The sequence below is a fragment of the Erithacus rubecula genome, assembly GCF_903797595.1.
Source record: "Erithacus rubecula genome assembly, chromosome: 3".
Classification (NCBI taxonomy): domain Eukaryota; kingdom Metazoa; phylum Chordata; class Aves; order Passeriformes; family Muscicapidae; genus Erithacus; species Erithacus rubecula.
The window spans coordinates 19,395,386-19,421,383 of record NC_136689.1 but is presented as its reverse complement, the minus strand read 5'-3'; the positions used below and the strand labels follow the sequence as shown (position 1 = coordinate 19,421,383).

Sequence of the window (25,998 nt, the reverse complement as noted above, 5' to 3'; positions counted from 1 at the left end):
TTGTCAGAATTGTTCTTGTATTTGCAGCAAAAGTTTTGATTTAGAATATTTTTTATAGGAAGAGAATGGCCTGGTGATGTTTTCTACTATTAAAATCAAATTTTATTACATTCTTTCCTCCACATGACTAAGTACAAATCCACACAATTTACTGGCAACCTTTCAGCAAATTCTGATTATGTTTTCCTAAAACTCTCCAAAACATTGTTGTAAGCCTGCTTAAGAGGTTATTCTTTCCTCCTTAGCAAAAATTATTTTTTTCTATTTCTTTTTGAAACAATTTGCTGCATTTTTTTCCCTCCCTTAGTTATATACTTAGAATCGGAGGAGAAATCTTGAATTTTGTAGTTTGGGCACATAATTCCATCAACTCCCTGCACATTATATACTATGCAATTGGGCAACAGAAACTACAGCATTTTTTTAACCTTTTTTTTTTTTTAAATTTTAATTGATATCTATTTTATTACAGCTAAAGTAAATTTGTTTGGTTTTTTGTTTTAGATTTTCTATAAAGACTGGGGAAACAACTTCTATATTGGCTTAAGTGTGAGCCTTGACAGAACATTCCGGTAGGTGAAAACAAATCAATTTTGTCAGACTCATAACGTATTATGATAACCATGGTTGGCTCCAGGTGATGAAATTCAATGACTGACACTACCTGTAGACAGGTCTATGTCCTCACATAGGGTTTTAAAATGGGATTCTGCTCCTCAGTGAGGCACCTCTCCCACCATAATTTCACTGTCTATTTCTACCCCTGGAGCCTTGGATGTGTTGCAGATGTGTCTCCTGTGACATTCTTCTGTCCCACTGCATCTTTTCCTAGAGAATTATTCTGGGGTTCAAAGCTTGGTCTGATGAGTTTCAGTTTCTTCATTTTAGTCTTTCTTCTGTTGTCTCAGGTTGCCTTTGTTGGCCACAAACCACAAGCCACAGAGGCTCTGTAGCCTCAACTCCTGGAGATTCTGCTTTCTGCATCACATTCAGTGCTCAGATAATCGTTGTTTTCCCAGTCCTCCCTTGTTTCCTCACTAGTTTCATTCTCTTCCCTGTTGGATGAAGATGCCACTATTTGCTTTGCATTCTTTCTCCTGATTTATTACGTACATTTTTTCCAGTTTAATTCAGGAGGTTTGCAAGCAGCTAGGCATCCTGATGAATTCCTAATCTGTAATTTACTTCCAAAAACATGCATGCACTTACTTAGTGCCTGAAATTGGAAGAACATTGGATTGTCCTGGAGGTGTTACAGCCTAAAGATTGTCAGTCTTGTCTGATTCATTACTTGACTTCCAGCACACTGAAACCTTTCCACTTTTTTCATGGCTAGCTTTTGAAAATAAATGTGTGAATCACCAAGCTAGGAAATGATTGACGCATAATTGGAAAAAATAGCAAATAGGTATATAACATTAAAGATTTCCTATGCTTAACAAAATGGTTCCAAGTGGTTCCCAGTATATGGTTCAAGACTCTTTCTTACCCTACGAGATTTTATATTATTGCTTTTGACCCAGGATGTTGCTAAAATCAGCTCAGGTGTCCATTTCTGTGCTCCAGAGAAATCCAGGTCCAGTGCTAGACTGGTGCATTTCCAGCACACTGTCACTGTTCAGAGGCCAGGTTAAGTTGGGACACCAGTAAAGGTCATTTGTCCAGACCTTCTCTGAGTCAACACTGCAGACAGCTGGCATGAAAATATTTTATTAATCCCAAGTGAAAGGTCTTAGTTTCCTTTTAACAGAGAACAACATATGTTTGTAATCTAAGATACATGAAACTTAAAATACAAAACTCAAATGTATTCTTTGCAAAGAAATATTAACTAATCCAATTTAAAATTTTAATTCCCTCAAATTACTTCTTTCAGGTGGATGGATGGAACATCAGTGAACTATGTTGCCTGGGCTCCAAATGAGCCAAACTTTGCAAATAATGATGAAAACTGTGTGGTCATGTATACCCATACAGGTGGGTGCTGTAACAACATTCAATCTGCAGGATGTGCCTTGGGCCTGGGAGGGCTGTGTGGGCAAGGCTGGGTGGGTTATCACACTGAGCAGGCTGATATTTCAGTAGTCACTTATTTTATGTATGTATTTTTTAAAAATTTAACTCTGTTTAGTTAACACATTGAATTACACCTGCAACTTTGTAGGAAAATTTCTAAGTGAACAAATCAGTTAAGCATCAGACAGCTGGCAGACAGAGTCAGTACTTTATCTCCTCTAACCTCTGTCCATTTCATGCCTACCTCTCCAGGATATTAGCTGTTTTCATTTGTGCTGTTCCTAAAAACTGAGGGTTTGACCATGGCTTGGATTATTAAGCAACATTATACAATATTTTAATTAACATAAAATATTCTTTAATATCCATTAATACAGAGAACTGAAAGCAATTGTGTTTATGCTAGCCAAGAACTTTTTCTTTTGTTTGGATCAGTAAATCTCTTCTACTTTTAAACATTTCTTGTCTCAAAATGTATAGCTGAGGTGATCTTCCTAGGCTCTCTTAGAGGTGAATGGAAGGACATGGACACTTTTGGAGAGTAAATATTATGTCCTGTTTGGAAATCTTCTTTCAGATAAGACGAGTCATGTCCTTAACTCTCTGAATTAAAATGACATCTCCATTAAACATTAGGTGTGAAAAATTCTGCTGTAGGTAGTTACCTGTAACTGTCTGCAGTCCATGAAACATATGTCATTTTCTTATTCATTCCTGATCTGTAAAATGGGGATGATATTAATGTTATCCTCTTAAATCACACTCCAATAGGCAGAAAAGACACCAGAAAACTCTACAACTGTGAGAAGCTCAGGTAGGAAGGTAATCAGGGCTGAGTGCCTTATATAGACAGAGCAACTTCAGAGATTATACAGACACCAGAGATTTAAGCATTTGAACTAAAATTCCCTTTGTCAATGCTATGGTTTTGCAATATTGAAATATCACTGTTTCTAGATGAATTATTTATATTCTAAATTTTGCTGCAAACCTGAATATTTAGAAGAAACAGACACACAATTACTTATTGTTCCCGGGGGACAGAAATAAAAATGCTGTAACCAGTTTTACTTCCCACAATAGATTTTCTTTAGGAAAGGACACTTTCTATCTCAGCCACAGTTGCATTTTGTTTTGTTTTGCTTTGTTTCAATTCTAATTTGGTTTCAGGTACATGGAATGACATCAACTGTGGCAGTGTTGAGTTATTCATCTGTGAAAGGCTTAATGATACTGTTCGTCCAACTGTTGCTCCCACCTCACCACCACCAAAGGGTGGGTGTATGGAAGACTGGCTCCTCTTTGACAACAAGGTGCAGCATGAAATGTCAATATATTTTATTTTTTTAAAGAGCAAAATTTAAAAAAAAAATTGAATCAGTTTTTGAGTTGTAGCAGGGTTTTTAGTTATGACAAATTTGTTCAGTTCACATGTAAAGACCTTAAAATTACAAATCCTGAAAGAAGAAATTACACCCTCTGTTGGGACCACAGCAGTTATGAGGGAGATTTTGAGACATACAAGAAGAAAGCTCCATCTTACAACAACTCTGCTTGAGGGAAGCTGCTAATCTATCTTTGGTAACACAAAACACTAAAAAATGTATGTTCTCATTTACTGTGCTGAGCTTACCTGGCTCTCACATGCTGCCTGGACACTTACTCATCCTTTGCCTACTATGCTATGGCTCTTAAGTTTTAAGGCACCTTCTCTTGAGCAAATCTATCAATTTTTTTTTTCTATAACCAAATAATTTAAGGATTTTAAATAATCCAGTTATAAGATTTGCTGCACTTTATTATATACAATCACTCTATAGCATTCCCAAAAGACAAAATTACAGGATAAGAGACTGTATGTGATAAATATGGGTAGAATTTCATCAATGAAGCTATAAAAGGTACAAGGCAACAATGTACACAACAATTCTAGTAATTGGAATACACCTAGTAATGAAGATAATTCTCAATAACATTGTTTTGTCTAGTTCTGTCTGTCTTCCCTTTGGTTTAGCAAAAATATTAATAGAGATCCTTTTCTTGAGATCCACTGGTTGTATTCCTTTTCCTTCTTTCTCTCACTGCTGAGGAAAACTTAGTGCTTTCCATTTCATGGTGCTCTCTCAAGCTAAAATCTCTCTCCTCCTCACCTCCTGGAACAGGAGCTTCATTCCTTGACTCTTCCCTAAGTGTTTATGCACCACTTCTGACCACCTTCCCTTTTCCTCCATTTTTCCACAAACTGACTGTTTAACCTTTCAGTTACATGCTTTAGGTAGCACATTTGGGTTGCTTGACTCTGACAAAGATGTCTAATGACTTAAACTTCACAAATGTATATTACAAGAAATTATGAATTAATAGTTTTCTTTACAATATCAAAATAATTTTCTTTCTGTGATTATCCTGTGAGACCCAAATCTGGTTTGACAAATAGTTCAACAGCAGATGAGGTATTTTGCTCCAATAGTGTATCTTATCCTATTTTGTTTTCTAAGGTCTTCTTCAGCATTTCTCTGATGGTCACATCTCAGAATTGTACTCAGAAGGTTTGAAGCAATATCTGCTGAGATCAATAGACTGACATATTCCTTCTTTTAAGTATATGCCAGAATATTGGGCTTTAAACTAATTTTCTAGTACAAGTCTTCTCTGTCATTTAAACCTAAAGACAAGCTAGAAATTACTGTTAAATTAGCTCACCTCCCCTTGTATGTGAAATATCCAGTTAATTTTTTTATTACAAACAGGCATTTTCATACGAAAATAAAACAGCATCTAGATTCAGATGTGGCACACTTTTCTTTTTCAGTGTTTCAAAGCCTTTGGCTTCAATGAAAATGACACATTGACATGGCATGCTGCACGAAACAACTGCATTGATCTTGGGGGAAATCTGGCTACTATATCAAAAAAAGAAGAACAAGGTATAAAGTACCAGTGTTTTGGCACTGATGACAAACAATGATAAAAAGACCAAAAAAATATGTTAGAGCTTCTGCCATATATGCAGCTATTTATTCTATATTAATACAATTTATGCTGAATGAGAAACTGCACCTTTGGAAAAATGCATAGGGTTTTAGTGTATTGATTAACTATTAAAATTATAGTTTGGAGGTTAATATAGGATGTGCTGCTGAAATATTAAAAGTTTTTATTAAGGAGAGCAGCATCTGGGATTCTGCAAATTCCTAAATACTTGCTTCATACGTACGTGGTTATTAAGTAAAGTTTTTTTGTGTTATGCCTCTTTGGAAATGAAGTTATTAAGTCAGGTTAACAAAGAATTAACCAAAGAGGAAAAGGGAGTGGACACTCGGTGGACTAATTTTCTTCATGCCAAGTCTTAGTGTACTCATGTTAATTTCTGTAGTGCATTAGAACATTTTCTGTGCTTCCTTAGATGATGAACAACATAGAAGAGTTTACAAATAAATTCCTGTTTTATTAAAGATTTTCCCATCTTTGAATTTTTAAATACTCTTTTTCAATTTTAACTTCAGATGATTGATGTTAAACATCTATTAATATATATTAATTTTACTTTTTCATGAGATTGGAACCTTATTATAAAGCAAAAAACCTCTTATCCCGGTTCCAGGTACTCTAATGTGGCACTGGGGAAGAGTGGGTTCAGTTCCTTCCTTATACAATTTTTATTTTTTCCCTTCAGCTTTCCTTATGTCCCTCTTAAAAAATGCTGCAACTGATGCTTGGATTGGACTGAATGATGTAAATCAGGAGCACACATACTTATGGACAGATGGAAGCCCAGTAGACTATACAAATTGGGCAAAAGGTTCCCGAAGTTATTACAGTATGGTAAGCATCAATTTCTGTTTGTCATTTAAACATTACAACTTTGGTAGATGAACTAAATATATGTAGCTACTATTATATTTCTGTCTTGCCCTTTATGAAGATTTTTAGTGGTCTCATTGCTTTTTGAAAGCAGAGTAGCCATGTGGGAAATGTATCTACACACATTTTTTCAGCTTCTGTATTTATTATGGTTCTGTATGAATCCAGACAGAGGTTTGGAAAAATTATGCAAAATTCAGACAAGTGAGCAATTTCCCTCACTTTACCATGACTCATCAGGATATTCAAAGTAACTATAGCATAAACTATAGCATATACTTTTGGGATGTGGTGAGTGTTATTTAGATTTGATGAAAATACTCAGGTAATTGCTCGCATTGACAGTTCTTGGCACTGAGCCTGTCAAGATAAATGCATTGAATGAAATACTCAAATGAGGGAGTCTGGGTCTTCCTTTCTCACTTTTATCTTCCCCCAGTCTTCATTTTGAAAAATCCTTTCTCTATGCTTTGAAACTTCTGGTATCTCTATACCATTTTGTGGGTAATTTTAAGACAAAACTTAGTGTTACTCAGTAATTGTGAAATGGTCAATGTAGAATACTGTCCAAGGGTATTCTTTCTACACTCCCATGCTAGCTCTACCAAGTTTCTCTCTTTTCATAAGAGAATTGCTTCACGTTCAGTTAAAATGGAAAAAAGTTCTTGGAGGTCCAGCTACCATCAGTCTAGAGCTGGGTTTTGGGATCTCCAGGCTGCCCCATCTCACACACGCCTATGCTTTCTGCAGCAGGCTGTGACCACTCACCTCCAGAAATCACTTCACATACAACTTCTTTCTCTTGCAGACAAGACCTGGGCTGGTGCCAGAAGGGGGTTTAGAGGTAGCATAAGGTTATACTGAGGTGAGGTGGGGACAGCTACTGCCTCCTCCTGCAGGAAGCCAGCCACATCTCATGCTGTGGGAGCAAAGGAGGAAGGTAAAGGGTCCAAAGTGCAGCAGAAAGGGTGTTGGAGGTGTCTCCCACAAAAAGGATGTTTCTAACAAACTACCTCTATGTTACTGCACTGTGGTGACCACTTTGCTTCTTAGTCCTGAAGTGGGGCAGAAGGAGGAATTCAGCTTCAGTGCTGAAGAGCAATTCCCCATAACTTCCAGGAAAACAGCAACAGACCTGTGGGCTAGACCTGGCACACACATGCACTGACATACAGGGCCATGCACAGAGTTATGGTCATCCAGATGGTCCCAGACACACCCTCCTCCCTCTGTGCTGTGCTTTGCAGCTCCCTCTGTCATCCAAGGGCAGACTTCCCTAGGCTGCAAAGGCTCATTGCCATATCATGTGCCTATCCATTGGTTGTATGGGTTTTATGACCTTCATATGATTCCTCTGTATGTGCCTGTATGTGATACATGTGTATCCAGAAGTAGGAACGCTTCCTACCTATTCACATATTTTTTCTTGTTAATCTCCTTTGTTTTGGAGGATGATTGTGTCTTTTTGATGAAGAACCCTATTGAACAGGCAGGGAAATGGAAAGATGAAGGATGTAAAGCAAGCAAAAGTTACATCTGTCAAAAAAGTTCTGGTGAGTTTTCTTTCATCATGTTTTAGTAGACCTGATTTATTGTGGTGATTTCGAACTAGTGCTAAAAATTACTTTCCTGTAATTCTGTCCTAACCTAACTGAAATTAGTGGCAGTACCCCATGTATTATGGACCATTTTAACAAGATGATCACGCATTTTATTTTTTTAGCGAAAATCTCTTAACTTTTTCTATTTCAGAGACTAGACCAATAAATTTTTAAAAAGTAGACCTATGTATCATCATGTAGTTTACTACTTTTGGCAATCAAAGGTGTCTGAGTGCACTGTCTTCACATCTTCAAAACTGAAATTTTTAATGGTATACTAAAAACACTACAAGTTCTTTATTTTTTAAAACTGGCCTTCTTGATTTCCTTTGCATTCTTGGTTAGACAATTTCAGCAGCAGCAGTCACATCCCTCTGCTTGCTCATGGTGTGTTTATCATACCCTGTTCCTTGTCAGATATGCAACAAATGCCAATATATAATAGAAAAATAGAAGGAATTTAATGCCCTACATTGGTACAATATGGTTTAGGTAGGTCTGGTCCTTACAAGGTGTATTTCTGGGTACGATACAGATACTTACTCTAAAAGGTCATTCTGACAAGTATTGGAAAAATTTGTCATATGAAAATGTGGCTTTCATCACTGCAGGGTTTTTTTGGACATATCTTAATTTGTTATTGCAGTTTCTTTTAAGTACATGACAACTTCAGTATACTAGATCTTGTCTCAGTGTTACAAGTCTAACCAATATAAAGTTAGATTTTTGGTTGTTCTTTTGGTTGTTCCAGACCCCAAACTGCCGCACTCCCAACCAACTCCGGTGTTTGGCTTTAACAGTTACGGTGACGATCGCTATGAACTCATCAACTACAAAATGAGCTGGGAAAAAGCAGAGAAGAACTGCAGGGACCAGTCTGCAGAACTGGCCAGTATCCTGGACCCTTATGCTGAATCTTTCCTGTGGTTACAAATATTAAAGCAAGGGCAGCCTGTGTGGATTGGCCTTAACAGCAACGTGGTGAGTCCACAACTGCTTGTGACAGTGATACTAATTCCTTAGATGAGCTGCTGGTCAGACCCAGAGACATATGGGAGGAATCAAAACCTTGCAGAGGTTTCTGACTTCCCTCCATTGAGGGGATTTACACAATTAAATATTTGTCCATGGTGTAAACATGAACTGCCACAGCCCACACTTCAAGGATGTAGCTGCAGCACTGAGTGGCTTCAGTGGTAAAAGCATTGATGAAGTTCTCACTTCCTGCTCCATGGTCTACCACAAGCTCCTGTGGTGGAGCAGTGCTGTTTCTGAAGGCACATTCTGGAGCAAAACAGAGAAAAAAAATGGGTTAGAAATAGTTCTTTTTTTGTGAGTTCTTGTTTCAATTCACAGCCCAGCAGTGCAAGAGCTTGTGCTGGGCAATAGTGGAAAGAGCAGGGCTCTGGCAGTGGAGACTCCTTAGGCTGGCTTTTAGAGCTAAAGCTGGTGCCTTGTGTAAAACTGCTAACAAACTCAGCTGAGAGTGGAAAGGTCTGAAATGAGAAGCATCAGCAGTGGTGTGTAAAAAAGAACATGTATAAATGAAATGTATCTGGATAGTTTTGGAATTGAAGCTGGGAGGAAATCAAAGGGAGAGAGGTAGAGCAAGAGCCTGGTGGAACACAGGTATGAGAGAGGGCATGGGTGGGAGGAGCTGGAGCTGCACCTCAGTGAGAGCACTGGGAAAATGGGATTAGACAGGATTCTGGAATGAAGCACAGCCAAGAGCCTCAAAGCGGACAGGAAAGGAAATGGCACAGAGAACAAGATGGGAGGAAAGATCTGGGTTGCACAGGATGGGGTGACAGAAGCCATGGGTGTGACTAATGTCAGTCACCCTCTGCAAAAACTGGTGAAATCCACTGGCAAAATGTTTAGCTCATCTCTGGTAGCTGGCCCATGCAAGACCCACAAACTTACCACAAGTGCAGTTAGCATGGCTGGCAGGAGGCTGTGGTCCAGCCCCAAGGAAAGCCTCATCAGGGTTTCCCTCTCCAGTGAAACCCCAGATTCTTCCCTTTGCTGTCTAGATACCTAGAGAAGCCTGTTAGAGGAATGTTGACAATAGTTTCTCTGCAATCTTTATCTGATTTGTGTATATATGTGCACTCATTTGATTAAATCTTCATTTGTATATTCACATTTATTACCTCAAGGCCCTTTGCCACCTAGGGCATGAGACAAAAGTGTGAATTGAATAATGTATGCTGCATGCTAAACTAACATCTGTAAGAACACTGCCCTACCTGCTGTGGAGAGTGGGACTGTGGACCAGCTTCTTACATATTCATGACATAATCTCTTGCAAGAAATCATGATTATAAATTTTTCCTAATTTTTGCATAAATTCAAGTGCAATCTAATTCCAATCTAATTCTTGTATGTGACATAATTATAATTGTGATTTGCTTTTAGAGTGGTGGCCAGTACTTATGGTCAGATAGAAGGAGGAGCAGATATCTTAACTGGGCCAGTGGAGAACCAAATAAAAACAAAGCCTGTGTCTATTTAGATGTGGATGGTTTTTGGAAGACAGCATCTTGCAATGAAACATTTTTATCTCTCTGTAAGCAATCCAATGGTAAGTTCTGAACAGGACAAATGTGATTTGGGAGGCTGGAATTCGAGTTAATGTCTTTATTTGAATTTAGTTTTTCCACATATGCAAAGGTTGTGATAGAGAGTGTATGCCTTGTGATAAACTCTTGCTTTTTTTAAAGGAATAACTCTCAGATCCAATTTGTCCTGTGTGATTTACCAGACATTTCATTTCACAGCCCAGTCAACGCATGCACATCATAAAGACAGCTGCAATATTTCATGCCACATGCCACGGCAGTTTTTTCCATCCTTGTTTGTCAAGAACTACAGAATCAATCAACTGTAGCCTAACTATAAATATATTAATGATATACTTTTACATTTAGAAGTGTCTTTTGAAATATTGTGAATTAAAAACTTCTGTCGGTATAGGAGCCAAATCAATTATTTGTCTCTTGCTTCTGCTCAAATACTTTAGTACTCAAATATTGCATGCAATTTTCAAACATGTTTAAAATTATAAAAGAAATTCATCATTTCTGCACTAAAATTCACAGCTAATTTTTTACTAATTTAAGCTCTGGTTTGACTTTAATGAGGTGATGCAACAGGCTATAAATTCTGCTTTAACATTGATTAGGATGTATGATGTACAAGGACAACTGCAGAGAACTTCCCTGACTGACTTTACTAGAAATACACTAGACACAAGCCACAGACTTGTGGTGTTGAGATCCCTTATGTATTCTGACTCATTCCTCATTCTGTTTCACAAGTTTTAGATAAAATTTGCCATGTTGAAGCCCATTGCACTTAGAGTGGTGTAAGCCTCCTTTGGCAGGCTGGAGAACCAGCTCCAACCAGAATAGTTTATTACTAGTTTGTCAGACTTAATTCAACACTTTATCATTAGTTAGGTCTATGCCTATGCCTATGGTCCTTTTCCTGGAATAAACATCATATTTGTAGGGCTGAAGTGTGGTTCAGGAGTGCACATTTCACTTGGATTTTGAAACTCCACTGAGACCTGTTTTTTTTTTTTTTTCACAGAGTTAATCCCCAGTGAACCCCCACAGCTTCCTGGGAGGTGTCCTGAGCCCAAGCGTGGCAGATCTTGGATTCCCTTCCGTGGGCACTGTTACTATGTTCACACCACTTCTGAGGAAAGCTGGCCTGATGCTTCCATGATGTGCATTCAAATGGGTGAGTGCCCTGTTTTTATTAGGATATTTTAGAGGTTGTTTGTGTGTTTGGCTTTTTAATATGCAATGTGAGTATGTGTGTATCAATTATAAGTTACACCTAATTTAAATTTATTATCAAGCATTTTTACTATATGGCAATGCTGATCATGAAGCATGTAATGATATTTTTATTGAGATAATTAAGTTAAAATGAACAATCTTGCTGAAATTAAATGTAGTATTTAATTGATATTTTTAGGTGCCTCTCTGGTTTCCATAGAAGATTCGGCTGAAATGAATTTTCTCTTACTTTACTTGTCTCCACTTGCAAGTGACTTCAGAAAGTTTTGGATAGGATTGTTCAAAAACATTGATGGTATTTATTTCACAATGTATATTGAGATGCTAATAGATACTAAATAAACAGAGTGAATACTAAGTACTACTAACATAGTAAATAATAGTACCAATATACTAACAATTAATAAATAGTAGTGGAAAAATAACTAATTAATATTTAATAGATTTTCATGTAAAACATAAACCACCAAGGGGTCTATGCTTTCTGTATCTTTGTTGCAATCAGATTATATTTGTCTGTAAAAGATTTTAGATTAACACTGCAGTAGTTGACTAAAACTGTTTCTTATTGCCTTTTTGAACTCAAATTACTCAACATTTAACCTCTGCAGTATTTTAAGCAAAATGTTGTCTGTCATTAAATTTTGAGTTAAATAGAATTAAAATTTATTTCTAGACAACACAGGGCATAGCTCATATGAGCTGCCTAGAAAAATTTATTACATTTCAATAGGGTTTTCTTTCCATAAATTTTTGGGGGACCCTTTAATTTTAATCCAAATATATTTAACATGGTTGGGTTGTTTTTTTTTTTTAGTTTTTTTTTTTTTTTGGTTTTTTTGGTTTTTTTTTTTTTTTTTTTTTTAAAACTGCTGTAATATCAATTTTGATGCTGTATTCTATCTCATTGAAATTCTGAGTCCAGTTTTTCTTGTCAGATGGAGGGTAAACCTCCAGAGTGAGTCTAGACTGGCTCGAATCTGTGTCTCACCACTGGCAGTGGTGGGCCAGGTTCATCTGTTCCAGCTGGAAATGAGCTCTGCAGAAGCAGTGACCTGCTCTGCCCTGTCCCTGCCAGTGGCCAGTGCTCCCTGCTGTGCAAGCAGGGCAGGAGGGAGCTGCAGCTGCAGGGACACAGGAAGGGGCATGGAGGCAGCTGGATGTGCCAGGGTGTGCTGCCACAAGGCACGTGCTGAGGGAGAGAAGATTGCTGTCATTCCCACTTGATGGGAGACAACTCACTGTCAGCAGGAGATGGGATGACTAAAGAGAGAGCTAATTCAATTTGCAAAGATAATTAATTAATACAGCTCTAATAGAGTAGTTATTCACTGATCTTGAATACACACATACAACAAATCTCCTGAGTATTCTCTGTGCTGGCACTGCTGATACTGGCTTGTACAGGTGCTCTGCTTTTCTTAAGGATCCCAGGCACAGTCCTGGGTGCAGGATTCAGCTAAAGGTCCTGGATAGCTGGACAGGGCTTTCTTACACCACTGACAGCTGTGAATGCTAATGAAGTTAACTTTGAGGGCATTTGCATCTGCCTGAAAAGCTCTGGCAGTAAAAATAGTGAGAAATAAGTGCTCTAAAGTGAGAAATGGGTGTTCTGTGATACCAATTTAATTAACTAAAAAAATCCCTGATCTGATCTGGTAAGTCATAGTGACCAGTAGACTAGATGTTATTCTCCACTTCAATTACTCACTAGGTAATACATTTGATTTTAGGAGAATGGATATGGATGGACAGAAGTGCAGTAGAATATGTCAACTGGGAGAAAGGAGAGCCTACAGTACTTTTTGATGAAAACTGTGTTGACATGGACGTCTCAAGCGGAACCTGGAGGACCTATTACTGCTCTGTTGACCAGAATTTTATTTGCAAAGTCCCCAAAAGTAAGTTCTGAGTTTCTGTGCATTGGGTTCTTTTCAAAGTAGTGGTTAATATACATCAGGCCATCGGTGTTTAGGTACTGGGAATATTTCATGCATTAATGCTGATGAATGTGCATCTGAATCAAAGCCAAGAGTAATTTCTGTTAAAAATGATCAGAAATAATGCTGGAGACTAATCTGAGTCACTGTTTCCTCTCCTCAGTTTAAAAGCATTGATTTCTGGGTATTTACTGGACCCTGGGGTAGGGAAGGACAGATCTATTGAGAGTGCAGAGAACACTCATGGATATTATAGTTAGAGTGCAAGGAGCAGTAGATGATGAAGATATGATTAAACTAGAGAGTGCTGGGAAGAAAGGCAGATACTTTCTCAATAGGTGAGCTGAGGGGAAGCAGTACCCAGTCACTGAGCTCCTGCCAGGAGTGTCCCTGTCCAGGGCAGAGAGGTTGAAACTAGATAATCTTAAAGCTCTTTCCAACCCAAATCATTCTATGATTCTATGATTATTTAAAATTTGTTATGAACACAATGTAAAAATTACGTGTGCAATATTTATTTCATTGAACTGTTGATTTCAAACTGCATAATACAAATATTTTTTAATTTTGAAGTTGCTGAGGTTGAGCCAACCCATGATTCACCTGTCAATAATGGTAAGTTGTTTCTTTTAAGCCAAATAAAGAGAAATTTCAATAAGTTTATAGGTATTCATTATTTAGCAGTAGAATTTCCTCCTGAAACTTTCATTTAAATACCCATTTAACAGTCATGATTATTTTATTTTTATATATTATATATATATTAAAAATAAGAACACATCTCTCAAACTTGATTTTTTCTTTTTTTTTTTTTTTCCTTATAAGTTGTATATGCAATACAATATAATGCTCCTTAGAACAGATTAAGCCAAATTTTGCATTATTTACCTGGAACATGCATAAATTTTAACTGCTATTATGATTGTTCAGTACTTTTGTTTTAACTCAGTTGCTTACCTAGGGAGATATTTTCTGTGTGCAACAGCAGTCTCTGGGCATTTGTAGCAATTGTTCTGTTTTATCGTCTACAGCATCAATAAACAAACCTCCTGCTTCATCATCAAGCAGTTTAGGTGGGCTGATTTTCCTGCTGGTCTTTGTTCTGCTGACTGGCACTGGCCTCACACTGTATTGTTTCTATAAAAGAAGACGAGATCGACAAATGTTCACAGCTGGCTTTGACAATGCCATATACCGTGGTGACCTTGGAACCCAGGAATCAAATTGTCTTGTGACCAACATTGAAGAAAATGAGCAGGCAACAATTTAATAGGCTGGGTAATCCTGGGCTTGATTTTGAAAAGAATTTAAGTGTTGGCATGCAACAATTCTTAAGGAAAGCAATTTTCTCCTATGGAAATTCTACTTAATTTTACATGGGGTGCTTCTTGCTTTCTCTAGTAGCAGGAACAAGCAAACTTGCAAGGCAGATGCAGAAATCTGCTCACAAACTTTGGTACCTGAGAGGATTGTTGAGCTTTCACATTGACCTGGAGCTGTGCTGTGTCAGCCAGCACTCAGGCAGCTCCAGTCTCTGCATCATCTTCTTTAGGCACAAGAACTGTGTTCACCATATTCAGTTGTGAGAATATGGTCCTCAGCATGTTCCAGAAAGTATCCTGAAAGTGTCCTGTTGATCTCCAGCAGACTGGCAGAATTGCACAGGTTGGACAGGACGTCCAAGCTCACCTGGTGCACATCACTGTTTGAAGCAAGGCCAGGTCCTAGCCTCAGACAGGCTCCAGTGCTGTGGGTCCATGTCTTCTCTTTGCTACTGAGGTACCACAGAAACTCTTTGTGTTGTCCATAATATCAGAATTAACATATTTTCCTCCTCTGTTTATGACTGATGAAAAGCAAAGTGTAAATTGCATTTCTTCTGCTGTAGTTCTGTAACATATGTATTGAATGATCAACTATTATGAGAGGTGGGAAAGTATTGTGAATATAGGGGTTTATCATTTAAATAGTCAAGTAGGGATCTCAAAGAATGCTGCAAAAGGGCAGGAAGAAAAGAAAAATTATACTTAATTTGCACCTGAACATTTATATAAAAAGTATTTTTGGTATCTCCAATGCCAGCGTAGATTTCATAAAATTTTAGACCATTTTTTCAAAGCCTACTGAAATTTACCTTTAGAAAGCCTTTTCTACTTTCTGACCATATTCTCCCTGTCCAAGTATGTTTTAAATCTTTGAGTCTCATTCTAGACTTCCATCATGATGGAGCTGATGTCATTGCATCTCCCTCTGATCTACTGGTATATTCTCAGGCTTCATAAACCCTAAAAGAGGCTCACATACATGTGTTTTTCATTTTCACTTTCTGAGTGTCTTTTATGCCAAATGCAAACAATCAAATGGCTCAAAGCTCTTAGTGCAGTGAATGTCCTTATTTAATTTGATATTTTTGATATTTTAATCTTTTGACAGGTTTTAATTGTGTTTAAGTTAAAACATTTTTGTGTGTATGAAATACATGTAAATAAGTTTTTATTCTGCATTGGTTCACTAAAAGGGAATTAAAAGGCTGATTCTAAGTAAAAGCGTGTGTCTCTTCTTAAACAGAACAATTTATCATAACAATGTAAAGAGGAAGGAGGGATGGGGCTCTTAAATTTTTATACACAAATGAGCATTCACTTTTCCTAGTCAAGCATGTTCTTAAATGGTCTTTACCAATCTGTGAAACTGTGTCGCATCACTTCTTTATCTTCACATTTGAAGGTTTTACCCTAATAATTGTCTAATGTAAGTGTTGTAATTTAAGACTACTTATGTGCTGTTCTGCACTAGAAGTTTCTGAGGCAGATTTTATATATTGGTAGCTCTTTTCTCCCAACATTTGCTGATAGCTACACTAGTTCTTCCTTTTGCATTTCACTGGCTACATCTTTCAGATCTCTCATCCCATCTGCTGATCTCTCCTAGACCCTGTGCTGTGGTATGTAGGTCCTTCTGACAGCTCAGTGCACCAGTAGCTAAGGTATTTCAGCCAAGATTCTCACAGCACTGAGCAGATTAAAAAGATTTAATCCACTCTTGTAACAGCTTCCTAAAAGACCATTGTGTCTGGCCTGTCTGAATTGGTTCCACAGGATGTGTAATTTTGGATAAAGGAGTGGCTACCAGAAAACAATAGGCCAAAGCCAGGAAATATGCCTGATGAGAAGTTAATTAGTGAAAGTTTCCAAGGACTGATAAGCTTTAGCAGTGCTGTTGCATTTGTGAGAACTGAACCCAGAGCTCACCGGGTCAGTACAGGGTTTCTAGTGCCCACAGGCATCAGCAGAGAGAGGATTGTGTGTCTTGGACCATGTTGGAGACAGCAGTGGCTCATGCCTGGTGGTGAAGAGTAAGACCCTCTGAGGAACTTTCCAGGAATTTCCTGACAATTCTCGGAATGGCTCTTTGAATTCTCAGTATGGCTCTTTGAAACTGAGTGTACAGCTGGGATTAGTTTCAGAATATTGTCCAACCAATACTGATCACTGCCTGTGAGTGAACTCTGAGTGAAAAAGTGAATGAAGAAAGTGTTACTTGCTTGTTATTAGAAGTGTTTAATTCAATTCATAGTAACAGTTGTTAGAGAAAAATTCAAATAAACAGAACAGCTTGTTTTAAGAAATGCAGTTTATGATCTGCATTTCTTCCCTATCAGTGAAACAGGAATTTACAAGAAAGCTTAGTTTTCCATACATCCTACTATGATGGATTTTCTTCTCAAACTTAATGGCTACTTGTAGTTTTTTTTATTTCAAATTAGTCTCCTGCAGGTAGATTTCTGAAGGAAAGCTGATGTGGCTACTATTTCATACCAAATCCTAACTAATAACCAGCTCCAAGATTGCTCATCAGATAAGACAGGTCCAGTACCTAGTTTAAAGACTACTTGTGTGGATGTAGGAAAGAGATACTCATCAAGTGTTTGGACATTTAGTGATCAAAGCAATCTTTCTACCAGGCCTGGGAACCTTTGGCATTACACTGCTGTAAACAGAAATGTGGGAAACACAATTTTTCAATTTGTCCTGCTTCCATATAGTTTCTGGATTTGGTCTGACATGCAAAAAACCAGCATTTGTAAAATACCTCTCCACATAGAAAATATGTTGACACCTTCTTTCTCAGTTGCTTGCCCTTGTTTTCTCTATATTAGGATGGCATTTTAGATTCAATGCCCTGCCTTTTCTCACTATTTTTATTATATCCCTAGCCTATAACATGGATGTAAAAGTAAGTTCTCTACTTGAACTTATTATAATGTAAGAAGTAGTAACTGCCTTTAAGGAAGGAAAAACTGTGAAAAAATTCATCATTTTAACTTTCTCTAACATCAGACAGTGACTGAGCCATGGCAGACAAATGTTCTAAGAAGAACAGAACATCCTCCTCCTCCAAAAGAATACCAGTTTACACAGAAATCTTGCTAATATCAGTGTCAGTACCTATTAGAGTCAGGCCCCTGGCTAAACACAAGTCTAAAAAGAAGTAAACTACACACAATTTAATTTTCTGAAACTGTGAGACTGAAAAAGGAAGTGAAGAGCAATTTGGAGCAAAATGTAAGGAAGTTCTATAAATACAAAGAGAATAGCTAGATAGTTGTGAAATGAGCTAGTGCCTTCAGGCCAGATCCCAATGGGCAAGAGCCAGATTTTCTGGGGTCAGTAGGAAAGGTGCAAACTGCTCCATAAGCAAAACTCTGTCCTGATGTCACCGTATCCGGACAGAGGAAGAGTTGGTGTCAATTTGTCTCTTCTCAGCTGTGTCCTTATCTGACACATCCAGCTTTCTGGGCACAAGTTTTTGCTGTGCACATCTATTCACTACCTTTTATATAATCTTTTGAAGGATTTGGCTAGTGTTTTAAGGATGTGGTTAGTGGTTCTGGTTTCTCTGAGGAAATATTTGCTCTCATTTCTGGAGAATGCATACAGTGCAATCATTATACTGACTTTTTACCCAGACTATTGAACTTGACATCTAGATTAAATCCATCTCACTTACTTTTAGAACTGACTGACCTAGTTTTGTTTATAGTTGATAATCAGGAATATGTGTGGAGGACTTGCAGTTGTTTTGTTGCCTATCAGAAAGAGGCAAAAGATGACAAAGAGGTTTTAGGCATAGGAGGGAATATATTCAGTAGTTGGAGGAATAAGGGTTTGTGCAATTAGAAACATTGACTGAGGTTAGTAAGAGGATGGTAAACCAAAATACAATGCAAAGTGTCCAAACAAAGGAGATTGAAGTGAAAGGTTGAAGTAGAAATGAAGGAGTTTGAATTGATCCAGAAGTGTTGACCATTCCTAGGAGAGACAGGCAAGGTTGAGCATGGCAAAGCAGAAGTCTGGGAAATGCAGGTGCTGCAGGGAGAAGTGCAGGAGGATAGGACTCCTGGTTGTGGGGAAGGAATAGAGGGTCGAATACACTTTGCATGTGAGATGAGCCTGCTGAGGTACCTGAAGTGAGCTGTTGCCTCAGGAGCACTGTGAATTCAGACCAGGGAAGAGAGAGAGTACGTGGATGGGGAAGGGCTGGATGGAGCATGTAAGATATTTATTTGTGTGTTTGTTTCTATTTGCCTGAGTATTCTTGTGCTCAATAATAGGCCACAGCTGGGGATCAGGGATGAGGGCAGGCTGCCTCTCCACCTTGCCCTGGCTCCTGATGTCTTTCACAGGGCAGAGGCATCTAAAAAGATGAGGAGATGGTTTCTTTCTTGAGTGGTGAGTGTGCAAAGGGTGGGGCTGATGCTTCAGAGCATCCTGCTAGAGTACAGAGGGTAGGAGGGGACCTGGGGTTTTCCTAAGAGGAACAGAAAGTGGACTTGTGGGGAAGCCTCTGGGGCAATGGAAAGGAAGAGGTTTTTGCTAGAGTGCTACAGAGGAACTGAATGGGTTGTTTTGCAACCCAAGAAGCCCCTGAGAGAAAGCTTACTGCAAGCACTTTCTCTGCAAAGATATTGTGAGCAGTGGAAACACTTGTTTTTAAACAACTTGTTAGAGAACAAACACCCCCTGGTGTTCATTCCCTCTGGAACACCTTCAGTTTGAGAAAAGGTGCTGGCATTTCAACCTGCTGGATCTGTTCTCCTTGGGGTTCACTCCCTGGATGTTGGGAAGTGAAAATGAAAGGTAAAAGAAAAGGTACATTGGCTTTAATTAGTGAGGGGAGTGAGGGGGATGAATAATCTGTCAAAGCGCAAATGGAATAGTAAAAATGAGGCTTGATTGCACATCTCCCATCTGCCCATGGATTTCTCCTTCACCTCATGTTTCAAGAAGATATTTGCTTTTTAATTCTGGGCAGTGGGAACAGTAGCCTTTTCCTCTAATAGTAGTACTTTTCATTTCAGAGCTACCACATGAGGTGGTTATGCTTGTCAGGCTGCTTTAGAAAATTAACTTCTGCAAAGACACCATTTGCTGTGGGCATTGGCTTAATGATACACTTAAAAGCCTGCAAATTTAGGGTCTATTCAGAGTTGTATCTGTTGGCAATGAATTTTTACCAGGAAGTGGGAAATAATAAATATGCAATTTCCATATGTTGCAAAGATAACAAAAGTCTGGAAGACGTCATTTATCTCCTTAACTCTTTGTTTGCCAAAGCAGGTTCATTTAGTGCATATAGCAGTGAAACTGTCCATTCTTAGTTGGATTATAAATGAAGAGGAATTAGTTATACCACAAAGAAATGACTACATTGTAATTAATTCACTGAATATGTGAAATTCAATTATATGGGATTTTAGCACAGTGACACAAATCAGAAACAGATTTTAAGCAAATGAGGAAGCAAGATAAAAAGGAAGGAAATCCTTGAATTTTGCTTGAGAGCCATTTGCATTCACCTAAAGAATCGCAAGAGAAAACCACAGTCTATGAATTTATTTCCTTTAACAATTTTCCATTGCTTCTTGTGCACTTTTATAATTTGACTAAAACTACATTGGCTACTATAAAACCTCATTTCCAAAAGTTTAGTATTTTCTTATAACTCCAAATATTCATAAGCTGTTTTCTTCCTCAGTTATTCATATGATGTTTGATAGTTCAGACAACTAAAGTGTCATTCAGAGTGAATTTTGTAAATGTTTTCTGCCTGTTCTCACATTTAGTGTGTTCAGCATAACATGACATTCTACTCTTGTTCTCATGCCAGCACAGCTTGACTCATAGCTCAAGATGACTTCTATAAGGAACATCTCTGAAGAACAATACACTTTTTTTTTTTTTTTTTTTTTTTTTTTTTTTTTTTGTGAATAGCCTAGTGGTAGACTATTATGATTTATTTCAGAGGATTGTGATGTAGATTTACTCCTTTCCATGAAGAACAATGGTGGCTCTCTGTGGGTATTTTTTACTATTACTTTCATTAAAAGAAATTTTCTTTGACCAGTCTTTCCTTACTTCAGAATCTTCAATTTTGCATTTAATTTCTCAAGCCATTTACAGTATACTCTTTATGAATGAAATTCATTCTATATTTTAGTCTTTAGATGCTTCCTGTTGCCACTCTGTGCCCCACTATTTTGGACTTCATCAGGAAGTGCAAAAGAACTGCAGGACTGGACATCTTTCAAACAGTGGTGAAAATACTCTGCATATGTTTTCGTATGTAAAAATGCCTGAAACGAAAAGCCACATTTATGCTGGTGTGACTATTAAAAGTACATTTACTGATAAAGAGTAAGAATGAAAAAAATTTGGAAGGGCCAACTTATTTTGTGAATCATCCTGCAGACAACATGACCTAAAGGTCCTGTATCACTGGTAATGCTTTAGGAAACATCCTGCAATTGCTGAAACAGGGACAGAGATGGTAGTGAAAGAAAGGAATTCCTTACTCTATGCTTTGAAATATTCTCATAATTTTTACTGTGTTCAGGGAAAGCTGTCTGTCTGCTCTTCATCAGTGAAGGAATGATTTTGCTGTAGCTCTGAGATGCCCATGAGATCAGTCACAGACATTCCCAGCCTCTTCAGAGACAGAGCCAGTGCAAAAACAGCACATGAGGATCTCTGGCACCTTTCTTGCTCTCTGGAGCAGGTCAGCCTGGGCACAAGGTTCTGGCTGCAGACAGGAGTAAGGTGATCCCAGGCCAGCCTGAGCCAATGGCTCTGGCATGAGGACCCCAAGCAGCTTCCCTGAAATGCTGCTGCACTTTGGAGATGCAGCATCTTCTATTTACCACTGAGTGGAGTCCTTAACAAGACTACAGATGTGCAAGCCTGGATTCCCCAATTGCTGTGTGACATTTTGCTCAGAGCAGCTTGGCAATGTGCCTGGCATTGCAGCCAGATTGCTCAGAGCATGGGTGAGTGCTAGGCTTGTCATCAGGGTACCCAAATAGAGGGTTATCTTTTAGCACTATTGTCAAATACAGTTTCTACCAAGTATTTAATACAGATTTTTGTTTTGTTTGTTTAACAATGGAGAGACATGCTTATAAAATAATATTAATTTCAAAATATGTGTATCTTTACTCGTTATAGTTCACTGGCCCTTTCTTTGGACAATGTTTTACATCAGATACTCACACTGAGTCTCTTGCTGTGGCTCTGTTTACTATATTAACCCACTTGGAAAGTTGGGTTGATGCTCCCATATATTCAATCCCATGGTCAAGTAGATGAGTGCTACCAGCAGTTGTAAAAGTTGCATTCCATATCAAGATCGAAACCAGGTGTGAGCCTTCAAGAAATTGGGTCCCAAATCTACAGGAAATTAATTGTATTGCAAGTGTGAAATAAAACCAATCAAACAATCCAAAGGAATCAATTGTGAAAAGAGAGTAAGGAAATAAGAGCTAAAAGCATCTATTTTCCTCATCCTCATATTTCTGAGTGGCTGTGGGTACCTGTTTGTCTTTCTGCAGTCACTTTATTGTCTCCCAGTACCAGACTCTCTTCCAAGACTTCTATCTGTCTCTCAGCACCCTGTTTCCTGTTCCTTAACCCCTGCAATTGCCTGTTTTCCTCAATCTCTTCATGATGAGACTGATTTGCAGGGTCCTTCAATGAGTGCCCACTATTGCTGGTCTCTGCAAAAGCAAATTGCCATGGAAGAGCACAGATGGATCCAGTCTCTTCCTTCATATCACTCCTGTCTGTGTGAATACCCAGAGGAAACAGAGGAGAGGAAAGCCCAGAAGATGATTTACCTGGTGTGTGCAGAAAAGTTGGTGATGGCTCACACAGGAGCATCCTTTCTCAGAGATACTCAAAATGTGAAGTTCAGCAAGGCAATTGCAAAAATGACAATTATAATTCCTAACAAACAGCATTGTGCCAATCTGTTCTTGTGCTGTAACTATCAAATTCTTATCTTGCACTTTACTTCATATTCTTATTAAAAAAACATATAAATCTTACAGACACAGCACAGAATGTGTTATCTTACTGGAATGTGTCACTTCTATGCCCCACTAACTGTATTGTGAAACAATATGTCACTTCATATTTTTAAGCTTCAAAATACCTTATTTTCAATTTAGGAGGGATTTTGAAGATGCTTGAATAAGCATGCTCTCTGTGGCTCTGAATGCTACTGAAAGAGAACTGTGAATCCCATTTCTTTTTTCAAATGCTAAAGCAAACAATAGAAGACATAATGTAATTTAAAGTTTAAAGGCCTTAGAATTCTATATATCCTGTGAATAGGAACTTATAATCAGACCCATAATAGAAATAGGGAACTGAAAAGGTCCTGCCCAAAAGCACTGTCAGCTAAAACTGATCAGCTGCTGAAAGATCCAACACCTCTTCTAAAGTTTCAAACAGCAACTGTGATTTCACCTCTTTCCTGGGCAGCCTTGTCAAAAGCTTCTGTCCTAACAATGTTGGAGTGCTTTGGTGTGTTTCTGGCTCGTCAGGACAGCTGGGCTGGGGTGGGTGGCCCAGCAATAATCTCTTGGTTGCTCCAGAACAGGCTGGCAATGGCTGTGTTCAACCTACTTCATGGGAATGATCCCTGGAATGCGGAACACACCAAACTGGACCTAGAAATCCCTTTGGGGAAGTGTTCCCTGTCATGGGTGAGGGACACATGCCTGCATTCATGCACTGAATAGACAGCCCTGCAATATTGCCTTTTCTTGAGTACTAAATTTAAATTAATTAAGGGTGCCTAATTGCCAGCTGGGATTAAATCACGAAACAAAGCTGAAATAATTTATTAAGTGCACTTTCCCATTATTTGAGCTGTTAACATATAGAATGGCACCAAATCTTTTCATAAAACCCTTGTCAGTACACCTACAACTCAGCATAAGCTACCAATTACTGTTCTTTTTTTAGGACTATGATTCCTTATTATCTAGTCATCACCTCATGATTAGCAAATAGCACTGCTTTTTCTATTACCTTTTCAGGAATTCAAGTTAGTCTGACTGTCTTATAATTCCTTGGTGTTTTGATATGTTCAAACCTTGCCTCGCTTCCCCCGGTGTTGGCAGAAAATTGCAAATTTCTTAAAGGAAATTTGTCTCTAAGAGTTCAAAATAGTCATATGTATCTGCTTAAAATAAAAGTAAAAAGGGGCTGTCTTGCAGCCCTAGCATCATATTAGGTTTTCATATATAATCTATCCTGCTGTTTTAAGCAGAGTTGGGCACAATTTGTGTAAACAAAACAATGCTCCTGGTATAGGAAATGGTCTTGCAAATATTTTCTTATCTTCCCTTGTTTACATGCCCCCTGATGAAGTGCTTGACAAAATGTTATGGAAATGAAGAGCAGGCTTTAAACAGTGCATGCTATGTTCTGGTAGGAAGCATTAAGCTCATGAATGCAGCAACATTGCCTCAAGTAAAATGGGAAGAAAAATGTATTCTGCACTGAAGCTTTCCAGAGCAGACTTAAGTGTGATAGACAGTGATGCTGCCAAGTAGAAGTGTGAGATTATTGAAAATGTGGGCAGGAGCCCCAACTCATTTTAAATGCACATTGGCTTCATAATACAGAAAATCAGCTAAATTAAGAGTCCTCTGTACATGCAGTGATCTGAACAGCATCCAAAAAAAAAAAAGTACTTTGGTTGGTGATGTGCCTACTTAGATGAATATTTAGAGAAAAGTGGTGACTGAAAAAATCAAGACATTGGCTGTAGAGAATGTGGCCTTGAATAGTCTTTTAGCTGGAATCTGGCTCTGACTTGAATTTGAAGCTTTGACCAAGGCTCACCAGCTTTCTAGAGGCTGTTCAGATCATCCTAGCAGTTTTTAGTGCAGTGTACTAGGACACAAGGTCTTGTATCTGAAGAACTGGAAACATTTTTTCTAGCTGCCATATAGGCTTCACAACACCATAATTTTGTGCAGATCCAAAATTAAAGGACTTATGGTTTGACTTGAAGGGAGGAGCAACTTATAGGTGACACAAAGGTAGAGCTGGGAACAGACACACTAATCTTTAAATTTATTGGTTTTGCTTCATGTGTTCAAAATCAGGATAGGTTTGGGTGGTGCTCTGGTCTGAAGAAGTATTTTTTAAGGTGGTGTAACCTGGTGGTTTTAAGGTGCTAGCAGTGGCTGCAGTTTGCTGACTGTTCTGCTCACAGGTCAAGGTGTTGTGGAGTATTAACAATAGATGAAGTAAGCTGAATCTAATTCTTTCCAAATTCTTGAATGTGGTGCCTGGTTTACCTGAGGTAAGACCATTCCCCACCCCTCTTTTTGTGTCCATACAGCAAGGAGTGGGTAGAGGAGAGAGAGAGATTAGGGGGTGGCTGGTCTTGCTGGATGCCCATGGCTGGTGGCTGGGCTAGCCCGTGCCTGGCCTTGGCTCCCTGCAGCACCTGCACTTTGCACTGTCAGCACTCACAAGGCAAACAAAACCTGTCCTGAAAATGGGATCTCAACTGTAAATACCATAACCATCACCATCACCTGTAGCTCTTTATCATTCAGCTGTCTTTCTAAATATGGGTTAATTTAGGGAGAGGATAGGTGTCTTTCTCTCCAAAACAGGCAATTCTGCACAAATGATGTGACCAGCATAGCGCCCAGGGCGTGTTCAGGCTAAGTAAAGTGACAGTTTCAGCATTAGACAGTCCTGAGAAGTATATAAACTTCTGTTTATGTTATGATGACTGAGCCATAGACAAATCACTTTCTTCTCCTATAAAGCAGAAAATGATTCAAACAACAAAAGGAAGTAAAACAAAAGAAAGTGCACTGCTGTGATGCTACAATGCTCAGACTGTGCCTGGAAGACTTATGAGAGATTTACATGCCCTTTATAACATGAAAATCTGGAAACTATTTCAGATTAAAGCCAGCCCTTACAGCTATTTACAGATCTCCTTTTGCTGTTTTATTTGAACTAGTATGTGCAACATACCAGAAAAAAAAAAAACCAAAAAACAAAAAACAAAAAAAACCCAAAAAACTAAGCCCTACAGATCTTTTTATAGTCTTGCAGTTAAGAGACTCCTTTGGTAACAGTCCATGTGAATGTCTGCTCTATCTTCTTCTGTGTTGTTAATTATGAAATTTCCTTCCTCTTTCAGAGAAAGGTTTGATACAATTGTATTTGGAAAGTTTGTGAGGAGGGGAAGAACTCCAGTGTCTCCTTTGCCAGTGGATGCAAAGAAACCTCAGTCACTCCCCTCCACAGAGACTGACAGATAGTTCAGGCCATGATTCTGTGTTGGACATTAGGACATTTTCTAGATATGGAATTTTTCACACACCCGTGTTACACATATTTCAAATCATGTTCTGGACCTCACCAATCCACGGGCAGTGGGGGAAGAACA

The 25,998-nt window shown here is 38.4% G+C and overlaps 1 protein-coding gene across 1 annotated transcript in view; it reads left to right on the top strand.

Moving 5' to 3' along the window:
* LOC306800367 (macrophage mannose receptor 1-like) overlaps positions 1 to 15,776 on the top strand; it is a 29,623-nt gene extending 13,847 nt beyond the window's left edge. Inside the window, exons 18-30 of the mRNA XM_079302411.1 lie at positions 505 to 572; positions 1,877 to 1,977; positions 3,187 to 3,329; positions 4,829 to 4,943; positions 5,693 to 5,841; positions 7,331 to 7,433; positions 8,233 to 8,462; positions 9,900 to 10,065; positions 11,076 to 11,228; positions 11,469 to 11,585; positions 13,024 to 13,191; positions 13,804 to 13,845; positions 14,262 to 15,776. Of these exons, the coding sequence (XP_079158537.1) occupies positions 505 to 572; positions 1,877 to 1,977; positions 3,187 to 3,329; positions 4,829 to 4,943; positions 5,693 to 5,841; positions 7,331 to 7,433; positions 8,233 to 8,462; positions 9,900 to 10,065; positions 11,076 to 11,228; positions 11,469 to 11,585; positions 13,024 to 13,191; positions 13,804 to 13,845; positions 14,262 to 14,500 (1,794 nt within the window). The 3' untranslated portion in view covers positions 14,501 to 15,776. The remainder of the gene's footprint in view (positions 1 to 504; positions 573 to 1,876; positions 1,978 to 3,186; positions 3,330 to 4,828; positions 4,944 to 5,692; positions 5,842 to 7,330; positions 7,434 to 8,232; positions 8,463 to 9,899; positions 10,066 to 11,075; positions 11,229 to 11,468; positions 11,586 to 13,023; positions 13,192 to 13,803; positions 13,846 to 14,261) is intronic.
* Positions 15,777 to 25,998: the final 10,222 nt, after the last annotated feature.